The sequence below is a fragment of the Oncorhynchus keta genome, chromosome 3, assembly GCF_023373465.1.
Source record: "Oncorhynchus keta strain PuntledgeMale-10-30-2019 chromosome 3, Oket_V2, whole genome shotgun sequence".
NCBI lineage: Eukaryota > Metazoa > Chordata > Actinopteri > Salmoniformes > Salmonidae > Oncorhynchus > Oncorhynchus keta.
Genome location: NC_068423.1, coordinates 5,799,081 through 5,817,741, shown reverse-complemented (window position 1 = coordinate 5,817,741; position 18,661 = coordinate 5,799,081). Strand labels below are relative to the sequence as shown.

The following is an 18,661-nucleotide window of genomic DNA, read 5'->3' as shown; positions in this document are numbered from 1 at the left end:
TCTGCTGTACAGAGGAAGTCAGAGCACATCTATCTCTGGCTAAGGAAACTGTAGCTTTACTAGTTCACACTGACCCAAGGTCATGGTGGTACAACTGTACATCGAGCAATTTACCGCCGTGAGTCTTACAGTTGTATCATTGCTGAAAGGGTGTAATTCTTACCCGCATGTGTGTGTGTGTGTGTGTGTGTGTGTGTCTATCTGACTGTCTGTCTGCATGCGTGATCGTGTGTGTGTCTTTTTTTAAATGGTTAAGCAGGGTTTAAGGTGCTTAGAATTGTTCTGTGGGAGAGACACGGAGCGACGGCAACATACAGTCTAGTCTGTCTGTCTAATTATCGCATGCAGTAGGTAGTAGGTCGCATGCAGTAGGTAGTAGGTCGCATGCAGTAGCTATGTTGATCTTCTTCTCAGCAATCATAGATTCATTCAAATGCAATTTTGCTTATGTATGCAATTTCTATATTGCACACTACATTATAAATATCCTGGTGGTATCCTGGCTAACGATTGTAAGAATGGCAAGGTTTCATGTCAGTGAGCATGTACATGGGTGGGCATGTGCATATGCATTGAGTGTAAAAAACATTAAGAACATTTGCCCTCAGAACAGCCTTAATTCGTCGGGGCTTGGACTACAAGGTGTTGAAAGCGTTCCACAGGGATGCTGGCCCATGTTGACTCCAATGCTTTCCACAGTTGTGTCAAGTTGGCTGGATGTCCTTTGGGTGGTGGACCATTCTCGAAACACACGGGAAACTGTTAGGCGTGGAAAACCCAGCAGTGTTGCAGTTCTTGACACAAACTGGTGCGCTTGGAACCTACTACCCCATTCAAAGGTACTTAAATATTTTGTCTTGCCCATTCAGCATGTCTCAATTGTCTCAAGGCTTCATCTACACTGATTGTAGTCGATTTAACCAGTCTCAACGTCAACAATGAAGAGGCGACTTCCGGGATACTGGCCTTCTAGACAGAGTTAAAAATAAAAGATTACGATGGGCAAAAGAACACAGACACTGGACAGAGGAACTCTGCCTAGAAGGCCAGCACCCCGGAGTCGCCTCTTCACTGTTGACGTTGAAACTGGTGTTTTGCGGGTACTATTTAATGAAGCTGCCCGTTGAGGACTTGTGAGGAGTCAGTTTTTCAAACTAGACACTTTAATGTACTTGTCCTCTTGCTCAGTTGTGCACCGGGCCTCCCACTCCTCTTTCTATTCTGGTTAGATCCAGTTTGCGCTGTTCTGTGAAGGGAGTAGCGTTGTATGAGATCTTCAGTTTCTTGACAATTTCTTGCATGGAATAGCCTTCAGTTCTCAGAACAAGAATAGACTGATGAGTTTCAGAAGAAAGTGCTTTGTTTCTGGCCATTTTGAGCCTGTAATCGAACCCACAAATGCCGATCTTCAAGATACTCAACTAGTCTAAAGAAGGCCAGTTGTATTGCTTCTTTAATCAGAACAACAGTTTTCAGCTGTACTAACATAATTGCAAAAGGGTTTTCTAATAATCAATTAGCCTTTTAAAATTATAAACTTGGGTTAGCTAACACAACGTGCCATTGGAACACAGGAGTGATGGTGGCTGATAATGGGCCTCTGTACGCCTAGGTCGGTATTCCACTAAAAAATCTTCTGTTTCCAGCTACAATAGTCATTTACAACATGAACAATGTTTACACTGTATTTCTGATCACTTTGATGTTATTTTAATGGACAAAAAAATGTGCTTTTCTTTCAAAAACAAGGACGTTTCTAAATGACCCCAAACGTTTGAACGGTAGTGTAGGTATTACAGACTCAGGGAGAGGTTGAAAATGTCAGTGAAGACACTTACTTGCCAGTTGGTCCGCGCATGCTTTGAGTACATGCCAGAAATTGGCCTAATCTACATTTTGTCAGTCAACGGCGAAAATGGTCTGATTTCACTATTTCTGTGAGAATGTTGTCGACCAATCGTGAGCAATATCCAAATGCTCCATCTCCCCCATATAAAAAATTACATCTTAACACCCCAGTAGAATTTGCTTCAATGTAATTCTCATTGCCTTGCTTACTCCTCCATAGCGTGGAAGGAAGCCAGTCTGTTTGGGTGTTGTGTGTGGTGAAGGAGTACCAAGACTGCTTTGTTAGTCTATGGACCAAGCCCTGGTCTAGTATGTACAGTGCACTCCTGTTTTAGCTGTTGATTCTGGCCATGTGGGATAGCCTGTGATGACTCTGTAGCAGGAGCAGTGGACATTGCAAAGACGGATGTCTGTTTCTCAAAATGCATGCTACCATGCAAATTGGAGCACGAGAGGGTCGGAGTATGAGTCTTTTCTGGTGTTTTGATGGTGGAAAACTGAGCGTGTCTAGCATAACATGTCAACCCTGTTACCCATAAAAAGACAGTCAAAAAATGTTTTAACAATTTCATTTTTTTGTGAAGCTTGCATTCAATTGCTACTCCCTTCTGCACACCACAAGCTTCCATTCCCCCTGTCACAAGGGAATTGATGGCTGATTTAAGAAGTCGTCAACCCTGTTAGGGTCAACCCTGTTACGGTCAACCGTGTTACTTTATTTGGCACTTAATAGGCACTTACAATAGTCATTTTTGAATTGAACCTCTTGAGATTGGAAAACATGTTTTTATGAAGTTGAACATGTGCTCTTTATGACAGAATGTTAAAATTAGGTGAAATCAAAAGTTGTTTTATTTACAAAGTTACTCTTCTCAAAAGCCACCAAATTGGTGAAATGACCCATGTACAACATTCCTCATTCCAGGCTTGTCCTCTGATAGTAGCATAAAACATACCTACAGTGCATTCGGAGGTATTCAGACCCCTTGTTACGTTACAGGCTTATTCTAAAATCGATCAAATAAATGTTTTCCCTCATCAATTTACAGACAATACCCCATAATGACAAAGCGAAAACAGTTTTTTAGAACTTTTGCAAATGTATTAAAAATAAAAAAACAGACATACTTTATTTACGTAAGTATTCAGACCATTTGCTATGAGACTCGAAATTGAGTTTAGGTGCCTCCTGTTTCCATTGATCATCCCTGAGCTGTTTCTACAACTTGGAATCCACCTGTGGTAAATTCAATTGATTGGACATTATTTGGAAAGGCACCCACATGTCTATAGAAGGTCAGACAGTTTACAGTGCATGTCAGAGCAAAAACCAAGCTATGAGGTCGAAGGACTTGTCCATAGAGCTCCGAGACAGGATTGTGTCAAGGCCCAGATCTGGGAAAGAAGGGTACTAAAAACATTTCTGCAGCATTGAAGGTCCCCAAGAACACAGTGGCCTCCATTATTCTTAAATGGAAGAAGTTTGGAACCACCAAAACTCTTCCTAGATCTTGCCGCCCGGCCAAACTGAGAAGGGCCTCAGTCAGGGAGGTGACCAAGAACCCCATGGTCAGTCTGACAGGGCCCCAGAGTTCGTTTGTGGAGATGGGAGAACCTTCCAGAAGGACAAACATCTCTGCAGCACTCCACCAATCAGGCCTTTATGGTAGAGTGGCCAGAGAGAAGTCACTCCTCCACTCCTCAGTAAAAGGCACATGACAAGCTCTCTTGGAGTTTGCACCTAAAGAACTCTCAGACCATGAGAAACAAGATTCTCTGGTCTGAGGAAACCAAGATTGAACTCTTTGGCCTGAATGGCAAGCGTCACGTCTGGAGGAAACCAGGCACCGCTCATCACCTGGACAATGCCATTCCTATGGTGAAGCATGGTGGTGGCAGCATCATGCTGTGGCAGGAACTGGGAGACTAGTCAGGATAGAGGGAAAGATGAACAGAGCAAAGTACAGAGAGATCCTTGAGGAAAACCTGCTCCAGAGCGCTCAGGACCTCAGACTGAGTCAAAGGTTCACATTCCAACAGGACAACAACCCTAAGCACACAGCGAGGACAATGCAGGAGTGGCTTTGGGACAAGTCTCTGAATGTCCTTGAGTCTGGACATGAAACCCGATCTAACATCTCTGGAGAGACCTGAAAATAGCTGTGCCGCTACGCTCCCCATCCAACCTGACAGAACTTGAGAGGATCTACAGAGAAGAATGGGAGAAACTCCCAAAATACTGATGTGCCATGCTTGTACCCAAAATTACCCAAGAAGACTTGAGGCTGTAATCACTGCCCAAGGTGCTTCAACAAAGTACTGAGTAGAGCTTCATTTTTTTAAATAAAAAAATACATATGCAAAATGTTTCTAAAACACAGTTTTTGATTTGTCATTATGGGTTATTGTTTGGAGATTGATGAGGGGGAAAAACAAGAATCTATTTTAGAATAAGGCTGTAACGTAACAAAATGTGGAAAAAAGTGAAGGGGTCTGAATACTTCCCGAATGCACACAGGTGGGCTAGGTATGTTTTTTTGTAAGGGGGGCTAGGTATGTACACAGTGCACATACATTCCATAATTAAGATAGTGGACAAAATAGATTGTTTTGAAATGTGACTCACCACCTGGATTCGGTCTTACGTAGCAAGATTTGATTTTTAATTTTTTTTTATACATTGGATAAATGTAGAGACTCAGAGCTACAAAATGGTATGTCATACGCAGCATTTTTGGCGAACAATAGGAAAGTAATTATGCTTTGAAAGTTGATACACTTGTAAACTCACTTTTGAGAAAAGGGCCTTTGAATGTTTTGGTAGCTCCTGGAGAGCTCTCCTTTGTCTACACCCATTCAGCATTGTCACACCCTCTTAAGCTAGCTCCACCCATCTCTTTAAGGATTCACATGAGGTCATGTGCTAAACAGTGAGTAGTGCAGTAAAGATTTATCTCAGCCAATCATGGCTAGCGGGAAGGTTCCTTACTTTTTCATTGGCTAAACCAACTAGGCTCGTAATTTAACAACTTTATTCGTATTTACAGATGGCATAAAAGTTTGTTATGAAGGCACTTGAAAGTTCACATGTTCAAGAAGGCATTTCTGCCCCCAAAAAACGCATTTTGATCCCAATTTTTTTTTTTTTTTTGAACCGGGTCACAAATGTCTCAGCTGTGACTGTTGGCTGTTAGTGTGTGTGAGCATGTGTGTGTGTGTGTGTGTGTGTGTGTGTGTGTGTGTGTGTGTGTGTGTGTGTGTGTGTGTGTGTGTGTGTGTGTGTGTGTGTGTGTGTGTGTGTGTGTGTGTGTGTGTGTGTGTGTGTGTGTGTGTGCTGTAAAAGGAGAGGATGCATATAGCTTAGTAGCCTGAGGCATTCATGAAAAAAGCCTACATTTGTGTACAGCATTATGGTGTATGCAATAGGATCTGTTGATGACTCATTGTGGGGCGGCAGGGTAGCCTCATGGTTAGAGTGTTGGACTAGTAACCGGAAGGTTGCAAGTTCAAACCCCTGAGCTGACGAGGTACAAATCTGCCGTTCTGCCCCTGAACAGGCAGTTAACCCACGGTTCCTAGGCCGTCATTGAAAATAAGAATTTGTTCTTAACTGACTTGCCTGGTTAAATAAAGGTAAAATAAAATAAATAAATAAAAATTGTGTTCATTGTGACACATTACATAACATAAACTAGTCTAGATGAATGACTCAGAGACAGTACATGTAGGCTAAGCCTAAAAAGGCTAAGCCTAAAAAGCTACACAGACTGACTGAACTTTGAACCAAAACATGAACTGTAAGTGTATGGAGAGAAGGTTTTAGGTCATTTTCTCTTTTTATGCAGTTTTCTTTATTTTCTTATGGATCAAGTCAGACGAGCATCAGATCTTCGGTCAGGGTTGGAATATTGAGCAGAATCCAATTCATTTGGTCGTAGGCAGACATACAGTGTCTAGTGAAATTCTTCACACCCCTGCTCAATTTTCACATTCTGCAGCCTTAAATTAAACTCAAATGAACAACGATGAAATGAAACAACATATGAAATTAGAATTTCCCCTACTGGTCTAAATAACATAATACACACTTTCAAAGTGGAAGAAAAATTATATACATTTTCTAACATTTATAAAAAATAAAACGCAAAGATTTATTGATTGAAGTAGGTCGTCATACTCCTTGCTGTGGCACATCTAAATACATTCAGGAGCAAGTATTTTCATGAAAAATCACACAATTAGCCTCGTTGAATTGGGGCCATCTGTGTGCAAAAGTAATAGTTCTCATAATTTTTTCAAAACTTCCTCTGTATATGTAAGGTCCCTCAGCTGGGTAGTGAATTTCAAACAAAGATTCAACCTCAAAGTCACCAAAGTGCTTTAGAAACATGTCAGGGATACATTTTGAAATCATTCCAATACAGTGAATATCCCTTTTGTTTATGGTCAAGTATGATGTTATGCTGTGGAGGGTGTATAATATCACCATGGCACTGTAAGAATCTGGTCATCCTTCCTAACTGAGCTGCGGGAGAGACTGGAAACTGCTCAGGGATATCACTGTGGGGCCAAAGGTGATTTAAAACTGCCACGTAGTTCATTGCATGACCTGAGAGAAAAACTATGAATGGATCAGCAACATTGCATTAACTACACATTACTGGCCTGTATGACAAAGAGGAAAGAAGGAAGCCTGTGATATCCCAAACCATCCTTCTTGTTTGCAACAAGACCATTCAGCAATACTGTAAGAGAACTATGGGAAACAAATAAACTTTTTGGCATAAATGCAAAACTTTAGGTTTGGGTACAAAATCTAGCACAAAACGTCAGAGTGAACTGTCATCAATGTATGCTTCTGTATTCTCCCTTCTCTCTTGGGTCATTCACTTGCCTAGGTCCCATAGGCGTCTCGAAAGGATCCCACCCTCGTCACCAAGTTAGCTGACAAATGTAGAGAAAGAGAAGTGCCTTAGCGGAATGCAATCCTGCGGTCCACAGACCAGAGCTCTACCATCTAAGGCAAAAGCCAGGGCTCCTGACGGAGACAATAGAATTCTCATTACTGCATGTTACAATAGTAAAAACATAATCTGTTTGTCAACTCATTGCACTAATTGTGTATTGAATGTAGTATTTGAGATGCTCAGACAAGCCCTTGTATCTGTAGTTGGGGTTCTTCAACTCTAGGATGCACTAGACTAAGACAAAAACCCACAAAGAAAAGACAACAGGTACGTGCATATGTGGTCTAATTAGTGAAGGCAGGGCTGTTTCTGTCACGACTTCCGCCGAAGTCGGTTCCTCTCCTTGTTCGGGCGGTGTTCGGCGGTCGACGTCACCGGTCTTCTATCCATCGCCGATCCACCTTTCATTTTCCATTTGTTTTGTCTTGTTTTCCCACACACCTGGTTTTACATTCCCTCTTTACTTGTCGAGTATATAACCCTCTGTTCCCCCCATGTCTGTGTATGAAATTGTTTGTTGTAAAGTGTTTGTGCACTCTGACTGGTTTGCAACGGGTTATTTTGTAACCATATTTTGTTGTTCTGGGTGCCGTTGGTTTTGCACATTAAACTGCTCCGGTTATTACCCAGTTCTGCTCTCCTGCGCCTGACTTCTCTGCAGCCAGTCACGCACCACTTACAGTTTCAAACTGCAGTAGGATGGTGAATTTGGTTAATTTCTCTGGTAGCAGAGACACATGGAGAGCTGAATAGATCACAGGAGACAAAAGTGACAGACAATAATGAATTTTAAAAATCATCATAGCAAAGGATTGTAGTTTGTGAGCTAGAAACGAACATCCTGGCAGTCTTAATAATGCCAACATAAGGAAGCTTCTAGGATAGAGGCAGAGTTCTCTGTAATCATCCTACTCCAACTGTTGCCATGGATAATGTGGCATTTCTTATGTGTCAGTATTTAAATTAATGGGTCCTACCTTGATGACAGTACTGTGTTAGCTTTACACGACTTGTCCGAAATTATTATTTGTAATAAACTGATAGCTTAAGCTCCCTGTCCCGAAATGACATGCTAGTGATAAAGCTATCTCATGCGAGCTAGCAACAGGTCTACTTGTTGTAGCTAACCAGCTAGCTAGTTACAGTGCCTTGCGAAAGTATTCAGCCCCCTTGAACTTTGCGACCTTTTGCCACATTTCAGGCTTCAAACATAAAGATATAAAACTGTATTTTTTTCTGAAGAATCAACAACAAGTGGGACACAATCATGAAGTGGAACAACATTTATTGGATATTTCAAACTTTTTTAACAAATCAAAAACTGAAAAATTGGGCGTGCAAAATTATTCAGCCCCCTTAAGTTAATACTTTGTAGCGCCACCTTTTGCTGCGATTACAGCTGTAAGTCGCTTGGGGTATGTCTCTATCAGTTTTGCACATCGAGAGACTGACATTTTTTCCCATTCCTCCTTGCAAAACAGCTCGAGAATTGACAATGCCAACAAACAGAAATGTGTTCAGAATAAATAAATAAATCCAAAATGTGAAATCTAGCTCCTTCTTCACAAAAACTAAAGCAGATACAGTGCTTCGGCCCAACTCCGAGAGGATGATTTTGATAGCCTAGCAGTCCTTGGTCCAACTGACTCGACTGCCCCCACGGAGAGAAAGAGAACTGCAGGTTTTCAGTGAATTTATGTAAATCACAATGCTCATTTGAATTTCCTGCAGTGCAGGAAAATTCTCTGCGACAACAGAGTGGTCAAATTAAGATCCCACATCTGTACGTGCAACCATAAAGCGGCCGGTATAGATTTCAAATGGCTATTAACTTGAAGCACTTAGCTGGTAACATTCCTTCTCGTTATCCTGTGCTGTCTCTTTCTGTTTCTATCTTTCTCTCTTTCCCTTGTTATGCCCCTCTTCCTGTCGCACCATTTTTATTTTGCTCCCCATTCTCACCATCCCTTTCCTTCACCTTCATCTCTACCTCTCTCTCTTTTGCTCTTCCCCTCTCTCCCTCCACTCCTCTCCATCTCGCTCCCCCTTTCCCTCTTCCTTCCCATGCCCCATCTCTGTCTGTCTGTCTTATTGTATTTCTCTCTCTCTTCTCTCTCTGTCTCTCTAAATCTCTCTGTCTCCGTGTCCAGGTGTAGAGGAAGATGAGGACGTGAAGGTGATGCTGAAAGGCTCCAGCATGGTGAAGGTACGCTCCCCACGCTGGCAGAGGAGACGTACGCTGAAGCTGCTGGACGATGGAGTCACCGTGTGGTGCGAGTCCGACAAGTTCTCCAGCCGCTCCAAGGCCCAGCAGTCCTGTGAGTGTGTGTGTCTGTGTGTACGTGCATCCCCAATCCATTCCCCCAAAACAGAGCATCAATATCATTGAATGTAAGCCTACTCTATAACATAATGTACTTACTAGATTGTTATCAGGTTATTACATAACTTAGTTTTTTCCACTTTTAATAACACTGGTATAAGACAAGTAGGCCTAATTCAAGACCTTGTATTGGAAATTGTAAGGCAGAAGAACTCAATATTTCAGGGAGACAGTTCATGCTTTTTATGAGCACTGATTGGAGGGCCTTTGGTTGAGTTGCAGTTAATCACAGACTTGGCATATGGGCTTGTAAGGTGAAACACATGTAAACAAAACCCCTTATATGGGCTGTGTCAACGCCCTGCTTTGGGATGCGGGGTTAACTGTATGTACTCATACAGGCAGACAGGCACACACACACACACACGCACACACACACACACACACACACACACACACACACACACACACACACACACACACACACACACACACACAGTCATTATAGTAGTGATGTATTTTCAACCTATCCTTGTTTAAGTTGAAACACGTCAAATTAAAGGATATGATATGGTGGTAGGAGTTTCCCTCGACTGTGGTTTGTCCCATATAGTTACCATACAACACAATCATGGGGTACCACGCTCAACTTAGAAACATGCCCTTCAATTGCTGTAATAGTAGATTTGGTTTGTGATGTGTGTGTGTGTGTGTGTGTGTGTGTGTGTGTGTGTGTGTGTGTGTGTGTGTGTGTGTGTGTGTGTGTGTGTGTGTGTGTGTGTGTGTGTGTGTGTGTGTGTGTGTGTGTGTGTGTGTGTGTGTGTGTGTGTGTGTGTGTGTGTGTGTGTGCGTCATTTTTGTCAATTATACCTTTAAACTTAAATCCTGCGCCTCATTTCAGTGTAGATGAGCTTACTGTAGGAGAGGTTGTAAAATATATAAAATACAAAATAAATAGATATAGCAGTTACTAATGCATTTTGTAAATAAAGAAAGACCGTTTGTATGTCATCATTCTTACAGAAATCATTCAGCTTCAATCTTAGCACATAAATAGCTACAAAGCAGTTTAAGTGTTTGAAATCTTCAAATGACAATATTTTGACAGTGCAATAACAATGTGAGGACTATACTTAGATATATAGTTTTGATTAACACAGTATTATATATATATTTTTTAGATTTAACTAGTCAAGTCAGTTAAGAACAAATTCTTATTTATAATGAGGCCCCCCGGGGAACAGTGGGTTAACTGCCTTGTTCAGGGGCAGAATGACAGATTTTTACTTTGTCTGCTCAAGGATTTGATCCAGCAACCTTTCAGTTACTGGCCCAACGCTCTAACCACTAGGCTACCTGACACATTAAATCAATGCAATCTGATTCTGTAGCTTTTCACACTTTAAAATAAAGGAATAGAAGACATGTTCATCAAGAAAAGTATACAAAAACAGATTGATACTGTATATCTCACATGAAAAAACACAGATTGATACTGTATATCTCACATGAAAAAACACAGATTGATACTGTATATCTCACATGAAAAAACACAGATTGATACTGTATACCTCACATGAACAAAAACAGAACAATATAGTTGCATTCTTAAAAAGATGAGAAGAACGTTGACATGAGTATATGGTGAACACTTCATTACAACCTCTACATTTCATCTTCTTGATTTAATGGAGTAAAGTTGTCACGTAACAAAAAAGTTAAATCAAACAAAGGCTGAACAAATACTATACTCTACCCATGCTTTTGTCCTTCTTATCATATGTTTGATTATCAGCCTATTAACATACTTTTCTACTCTCCTGGTTCTTCTAAAATCAGCCCTTGAAAAACAATATACGTCATAAGGAAGGCTGCGTCTTACTTGAACAAATCACATCAAATGTTATTTGTCACATGCGCCGAATACAACAGGTGTAGACCTTACAGTGAAATACTTACTTGAAAGCCCTAACAACAATGCAGTTTAAAAAAAGGAAAACATTTAAAATAATTAGTTACAAATAATTAAAGAGCAGCATGAAAATAACAATAGCGAGGCTATATAAAGGGGGTACCGAGGGGGAATAGGTTTTGTCGTGCCCTCTTCACAACTGTTTTGGTGTGCTTGGACCATGTTAGTTTGTTGGTGATGTGGACACCAAGGAACTTGAAGCTCTTAACCTGCTTCACTACAGCCCCCTCGATGAGAATGGGGGTGTGCTCAGTCCTCCTTTTCCTGTAGTCCACAATCATCTCCTTTGTCTTGATCACGTTGAGAGAGAGGTTGTTGTCCTGGCACACGGCCAGGTCTCTGACCTCCTCCCTATAGGCTGTCTCGTTTTTTTTCGGTGATCAGGCCTACCATTGTTGTGTCATTGGCACACTTAATGATGGTGTTGGTGTCGTGCCTGGCCGTGCAGTCCCGATTGAACAGGGAGTACAGGAGGGGACTGAGCACGCACCCCTGAGTGGCCCCTGTGTTGAGGATTAGCGTGGCGGATGTGTTGTTACCTACCCTTACCACCTGGGGGTGGCCCATCAGGGAGTCCAGGATCCAGTTGCAGAGGGAGGAGTTTAGTCCCAGGGTCCTTAGCTTAGTGATGAGCTTTGAGGGCACAATGGTGTTGAACGCTGAGCTGTAGTCACTGAATAGCATTCTCACATAGGTGTTCCTTTTGTCCTTGTGGGAAAGGGCAGTGTGGACTGCAATAGAGATCATCTGTGTATCTGTTAGGGCGGTATGCAAATTCACGTGTGCTCCCGCTCCGGCCTCTAGGTCACCAGGCTGCTCGTAATGGCGCACTCCTGTCACCATCGTTACGCACAACAGCGCATTATGCCACTAACCTGGACTCCATCACCTCTTTGATGACCTGCCCTTTATATGACATTCCCTTTGGTTTCTTCCCCAGTCGTCATTGTTCCTGTTTCATGTCGATGCACTGTTTGTGTTTCTTATTTTGTTAATTAATTCATTAAATGTATACACTCCCTGAACTTGCTTCCCGACTCTCAGCATACATCGTTACAGAATTACGACTCACCAAAGAGAAGCATCAGGGAGTGGTTTTTTGTTTGTTTTGGATTTGGTATAGTTTCTAATGGGGGCCACAGTATTTAACGGGCCAAAGAGTCTGAAAAGCCACAGTCCTCGAGTGGAAGCTTATTCCTGGCGGGCCTAATCCTACCCGGCAGGATAGGCAGGGCTTAGGGACCGCCCCGCGAGGGAGGTACACAGATACGCAGAGACAGTCCTGGGCCACCCCATGGGGGAGGGCCCTCTAAATCAGCTTCTGCCGGGAAGCTGGGCCCCATTCTTAGATGCTGAGTGCAGCGGCGGAGAAATGTGGCATGACAGCCACAACTGTCGTTAGCAGCTCACTGGCTGCAGTTGAGGCTGATGACTCTTTCACACTGCTGAAAGCGATGACTCCCATGGTCGAGCATGTGGGGATCCCTGGGCGAGGATCATCAGGGATCTGGAGGCAGGGGCTGGCTGGGCCCCAGAGATAAGGTCAGGTGGCCTCCCACATGGGAAGGGTTGAGGGTCATCCAAGGCAGGGGGTGGTTGGCCCCCCAGAACTAGAGACAGCAGGCCCCCCGGGTCATGGAACGATGGTTCACCCAGGTCAGGGAGCTGAGGGCATAGCAGGGCAGGGGACTTGGAACAAATAGCTCAAATCTGAGGACTGCAAGCCAGGCATGGTGGGAGGCTGCAAACCTAGCCAAGCAGGGAACATAGGGCTGCAAACAGTCTAACTTCACACCTAGAGAAGCAGATAACTCCAGGTCTAGCGGGACGGGAGACCCAGGGCCTAGAACTAGGGCAGGTGGTTGGGCATGTAGCACTGACCGAGCTGACTGCTTGCCAACTGAGGCTGGGGGCTTAGTGCTGAAAACTTTAGTCTTGACAGGGAGAATGTCTCTGTACCTGACAGGGAAACCAACTCTGGACCTGACAGGGAAACCGACTCTGGACCTGATAGGGAAACCAACTCTACCTGACAGGGAAACCAACTCTGGACCTGACAGGAAGAACAACTCTGAACCTGACTAGGAGAACGACTCTGAACCTGACAGAGAGAACGACTCTGAACCTGACAGAGAGAACGACTCTGAACCTGACAAGGAGAACGAGTCTGAACTTGATAGGGAGAACGACTCTGGTTCTGACAGGGAGAATGACTCTGGACCAGCCAGCAAAAAATTATGCTGGACTTGGAGAATAGTAGAGTTCTGAGACTACTAGAGAAACTGGTACCTTTTGAGCCTAGCAGGACAGGAGCCTGATGACCCACCTGGGCTAGGGACTTGACAAATGCTGGAGACAACAGACCTAGTGCAGCTGGAGACCAATGACCTAGTGCTAGGGACTAGGGCAGATGAGGGCTGAGGACTGAACCTAGCACAGGTAACTTGTGGCTTAGCAGGGCAGAAGGTTCTAAGCCTGGTGGGCTAAGGAGCTGTGGGCTGACTATGTCTGGAGACTGCGAGCCTAGTACAACGAACTTGGGACCTAGTAAGGCAGGAGGCAACTGCCTACCAACTAAGGTAGGGGAGAGCGATCTGAGCAGGGCAGGATACACTAGACCGACTTGAGGGTCAGGACATACTTGGCCTCCTGGGAAGGCAGGAAACTCTAAACCTTACCCTACCGGGAAGAAAGCTAACTATAACCCTACCAACAAGGAAGGGAACTCTACACCTACCATAGAGGCAGGCTCCACTGGACCTACTTGAGGGGCAGGACACTCAAAGCCTGGACACTTTACACCTGCCAGGTAGCCCCGAAACTTTAACTATAACCCTACCGGGTGGGCAGGGAAGTCTAACTCTACCGGGAAGGAAGGGAACTGGACAACTAGGTCAGGGGAGACATCAGGGGTGACTTCTGGTGGGTCACCCGGGGTAATGTCTGGCAGGTCCCCTGAGGTGAGGTCTGGAGGTAGCAGGAACTATCACGCTGGTAGCAGGTGGGCCAGCAGGGACTCCAGGCCTGGGACTGTCAAGTTCCACCAGGCTGTGACTGGAACGGCCCCAACGTCTGGTCTGTACTTCTTCAGTAGCTGCAGGCTGTGGCTCCATCCAAGGAGTGGGTGAAGAATCCAGCGCAGGTGGAGTCTTTGTGGCTGAAAGTTCCAGAGTACCAGACATTCGGACCTCGAGCACCGGAGCGTCTGCCTCGACTAGCAGGGGATCCCCACTGTGAGGAGAGGACGACTCCGCAACGGCAACCAGAACAGGCCCCGTGGCAGCGACTGGCTGTGACTGGAGCGGGAGTCTCCTTAACTGTGGCTAGTTGAGGAGCTGGCTAAGGAGGGTACAGACCTTGGTGTTGTGGACTGTGCATTCTGGAGTTGTCTTCATCTGCTGGGGAGCTAGGCCACTCTGGGGAGCAGAAGCGAACCCGACGGATCCGTGCCTCTGGCCAGAGGGGCCTAGAAAGATACGACAAAGGCTCCAGCCCGGGGGGCCTGGAACGATAAAGATTTGTAGCTAGGCCACCTTGGGACGTAGTAGAGGTCCCAGTGGTCCCATGGAGGTGGCGAACACTCAGGCCTGGAGTAGCGTCTCTCAGTGGTGTAGGAGTGATGGTGCTCCCATGGTGGTGATGATGGCTCTAGGCAGGGAGGCCTAGAGCAGTGGTGGTCAGGAGAGTAGCGGCGGTACTGTTGCTCCCGCGGCGGTGACTCAGGTCGGGGGGGACTATCCTCCTGATCTCTTGCTGCTCATGACGCAGGTACTCATATTCCCTCATCAGATCCCAACTGGTGAGGGTGGGGTCATTCCCTGACCATTGAGGAGGCCTGGAGCAAGGCTGGTAGTCTCTTAGATGAAAGAGGTGTGTAGGGCCTTGCAACTCATCTTCCTCAGATGCATGGCGGCTTCGTGTGGCGGTGTGGACTGAGGTGGACTGAGGTGGGTGGTGACAGCATCCTCATAGGTCTTGGGGATGCAGGATAATTCGTCTGCATCCTGGGGCGCGGAAACAACTTCACTTCTGGGTACATCAACATCTGAAACTATAGCCGGTCAGAATCTGGCTCGAAGGACCATGTAAAAACTATTGGTCGCTAAATCCTGAGAAATGACGGACCGTGTAAAAAACTGTTGGTCACTAAATTCGGCTCAAAGGACAATTTTTCAAATATACATATACATATATATATATATATTGGTGAGAGATAACTAAGATATGCTGAGCAGCCAAATTAACGGGACTTAATGTAAACTGAAAGGACGGTGAGGGGAATTATTGTGTGCCCAGTGGGAGTGTCCTACCACTGGGCACACACTGGTTGAATCAACGTTGTTTGAACCTATGTGGAATGGACGTTGCATTGACATCTGTGCCCAGTGGGTCCCAATTGAAGGCAACATTTTTTTTACACCATCTGTGTTTACACAAAGGGAAGGGATTCTGAAAGGCCACACTCTGCAAATATTTCAGTGATTTCAAATAATTATGTATTATTACCAAAAAACATTACCATAGTTACCAAAGTTAGAATTTCTAAAGGAATGGTATATCAAATCATATATTTGTTTCATGAATCAAATAGAAAAATTAAATGAAAATAGTCAAACAAAAGGATGTGATGCCTTTGAAGCCTTTGAAAATAGTTTAATATTTAATGGATAATGATTCATCAGTGCTTATTCATATAGGCTTATAAAACATATGTTCCGCCCTCTCAAAGTCCAAGCTCAGACAAAGATAAAGGCATGAGGTAGCAGCTGATCGACAGATTAGATTGGCAGTTGTGCTGTTTGATAACAAACCAGGACCAGACCTGTGCTTCATTGGTCAAACATGCATAATGCACAAACAAGATGGATGAATCTCAGCCCTATTTCATTAACCAGTAGGGCTGGTTAAAAAGTTTTAAAGGCCCAGTGCAGTCAAAAACTTGATTTTCTGTGTTTTCCACACTTTGAGGTGAGGTTGGAATAATACTGTAAAATTGTGAAAACCATGATGCCCTTTAGTTAGTGTGAGATCTATTTGAAAAGACCGTCTTATATTTCAGCCTGTTTTGGTGGGATGGCGTTTTGGCCTGCCTGGTGACATAACCAGGTGGGAAATGAGTTACTGTACCAATAGGAAAGAGTTCCAAACCTCTCTGCCAATAACAGCTAGTTTTCAGTTTTCCCCTCCCCACTTAGACCACTCCCAGACAATCCTAGCAAAATTCTTGCTTGAGAAATTGTTCTTTGCTAAGAAGTTATTTTTGTTTCTTTTTGACCATTTTAATTGAAAACAATCACAGTAAGGTACTTAACTGTTACCCAGAAGTGATTTGATATTGAGATAAAACTGGCTGCATTGGACATTTAAAGAAATTGTGTCAACGATATTGGACATCATACCTGCTGTATTTCAAAATAGCCCATTAAACAGTATTATCGTATACCGCCCCAACCCCTAGCTGCGTGTGTGGGCATGAATATGGGAATCTGTGTGCTTATCTACGTGTGTGTAGTAGGGTCCTCTCCTTTAACCACCAATAGCAGGGTGTGTGCCCGCCCATCTCTAGATCTGAAGAAGCCTAAAAGGCCTATCATTAAAACCAAAATTTCTCTTTACTCACCATCAAAGACTAGACATGTTTACTCTGTAATAGCTATGGGCAGAACCTAGTTTGAGAATTCAGTTCAGCACAAATCACTTGGACTTTTACAGGAATCATGCTTGTCAATGTGAGATTTTCATGAAAATGTGAGTTCCCCACACCAATCTAATGTTAGGATTCTTCCCTAGCGTCTCAGTCAATGAAGGAAGCATACAGATCCCTCTGCAGTTCTGTAGAACACAAAATAAATACATCCTGTTATATGCTCCAAAAGTGTCATTTATTAGGATAACGTTGCGACCCCATCCTTGGTCTTTGCCAGGACAATGTTTTCACTAAAACGTTGTCCTACTAAATGACACTTTGGGAGCATAATACCAGTGTGCAGATGTCTTTGTTTCTACATTATCCTCTCTAATCCAGCACCTGGGACAAGTGTTTTTATGGATGTGAGCATTACCACCCTACTACTTTCCTATTCAGTTCTTGCTTGCTCTCCACCAGAGCCCTGCACTCCCGTGGTAGAGAGCGCAGATAATGTGTGCTTATAGAGTCTCTACCAGGGCCCGACACTTATTTTGAAAGTGGTTGCCAAGCTGGGTAACCAAGTTGGTTGCTAAATCACTTATTTGGTCCATTTTGGTAGCCCTGGCAACTGGGCAGTGGGCAACCATTAATGTCTCCAATGTTTTCAGTGAGAAGTAGAGATAGACAAATAATATTAGCTAGCCTCACAGATGAATGGGGAATATGAATATGGCTTATTTTAGACAGTTTATTGCACTGTGTGTGATTACCTAAGGAAACACACATGCACACGCACACACACACTATCCATTTGCGGAAAAGAGGTGGTCAAGCAAACATGTTGAAATACAGTAGTGTCTGCAAACACCTCTGTCCTATTTTTAGGCCTCCCTGTTTGCGTTTGTGTGTGTGTGTGTGTGTGTGTGTGTGTGTGTGTGTGTGTGTGTGTGTGTGTGTGTGTGTGTGTGTGTGTGTGTGTGTGTGTGTGTGTGTGTGTGTGTGTGTGTGTGTGTGTGTGTGTGTGTGTACACCCACATTATTGCCCATCCAGAAGCCAAACCTACCTTCACCAAAATGACAGCCCACCGACAAAGACAAACAAAGTCAAATAATTGTAGCTTGTATTTAGCTGGTAAAATCCCAATATTTTTTGCATAACTTCCACCCCACGAAACAGTAGAGACTTACAGGCTACAATGGATAGAGCAGTGAATGGACATGAATGAGCTACAACCATGTAATGGCATAGAACTACAAAAGCACAATATGTACGATTCTGTATGATAATATACTGCAACAATAAACAGTAGGCTATGACACAGCAATACTCAATAACATTGACTGTATCTAATAAGCATATATTACATAGTGGAGTAGGCCAATGACTAGCATGTTTGCTAACAAGTGGTGAGTGATGAACATGAATTTCTCCAGGCCCTATGTTGCAGTCAAGGCGTAAGTGGCGCTATGCTGTCAAATCCTCCCACATATTTCTAGTTTTACCTGTTGTTTTCAGCAACTGGTATTTTAGAATTTGGTTGTCAGATTGGAAGGTTTGCTAGCAAGAAACTATTTAGCTAGCTCCTAACCTAGTTTTTGATATGCAATGCAATCTCCTTGTAATGAACATTGACGAGTGTCCTGACGAGAAAGGTAACTTTTCTCGCTATGCCAGGAAAAATCGGGCATCATCAGCTCATTGTTATGGATGTATCCAAATAAATGTCAATAGATAACAGCTTAAACCAACACAGAGGCAGCTACATTTCTGTTATTCTGGCTGCAGAGGTTGTCACTGTGTTAGCCATAGCTAGTTGGCTAACTAGCAAGCAAGGGACAAGAACGTTGCCGGAACATATAGAACGAACAACTGGGTCACGTCCATAAATATCGAACGAATCAAACAAACTGATCGAACGAAC

General features: G+C 43.7%; 1 protein-coding gene across 1 annotated transcript in view; it reads left to right on the top strand.

Annotated features, from left to right (window-relative positions):
* plcd3b (phospholipase C, delta 3b) overlaps nucleotides 1-18,661 on the top strand; it is a 48,337-nt gene that overhangs the window by 6,161 nt on the left and 23,515 nt on the right. The window contains 1 exon segment of the mRNA XM_052487199.1: nucleotides 8,966-9,133. Coding sequence (XP_052343159.1) covers nucleotides 8,966-9,133 — 168 coding nt within the window.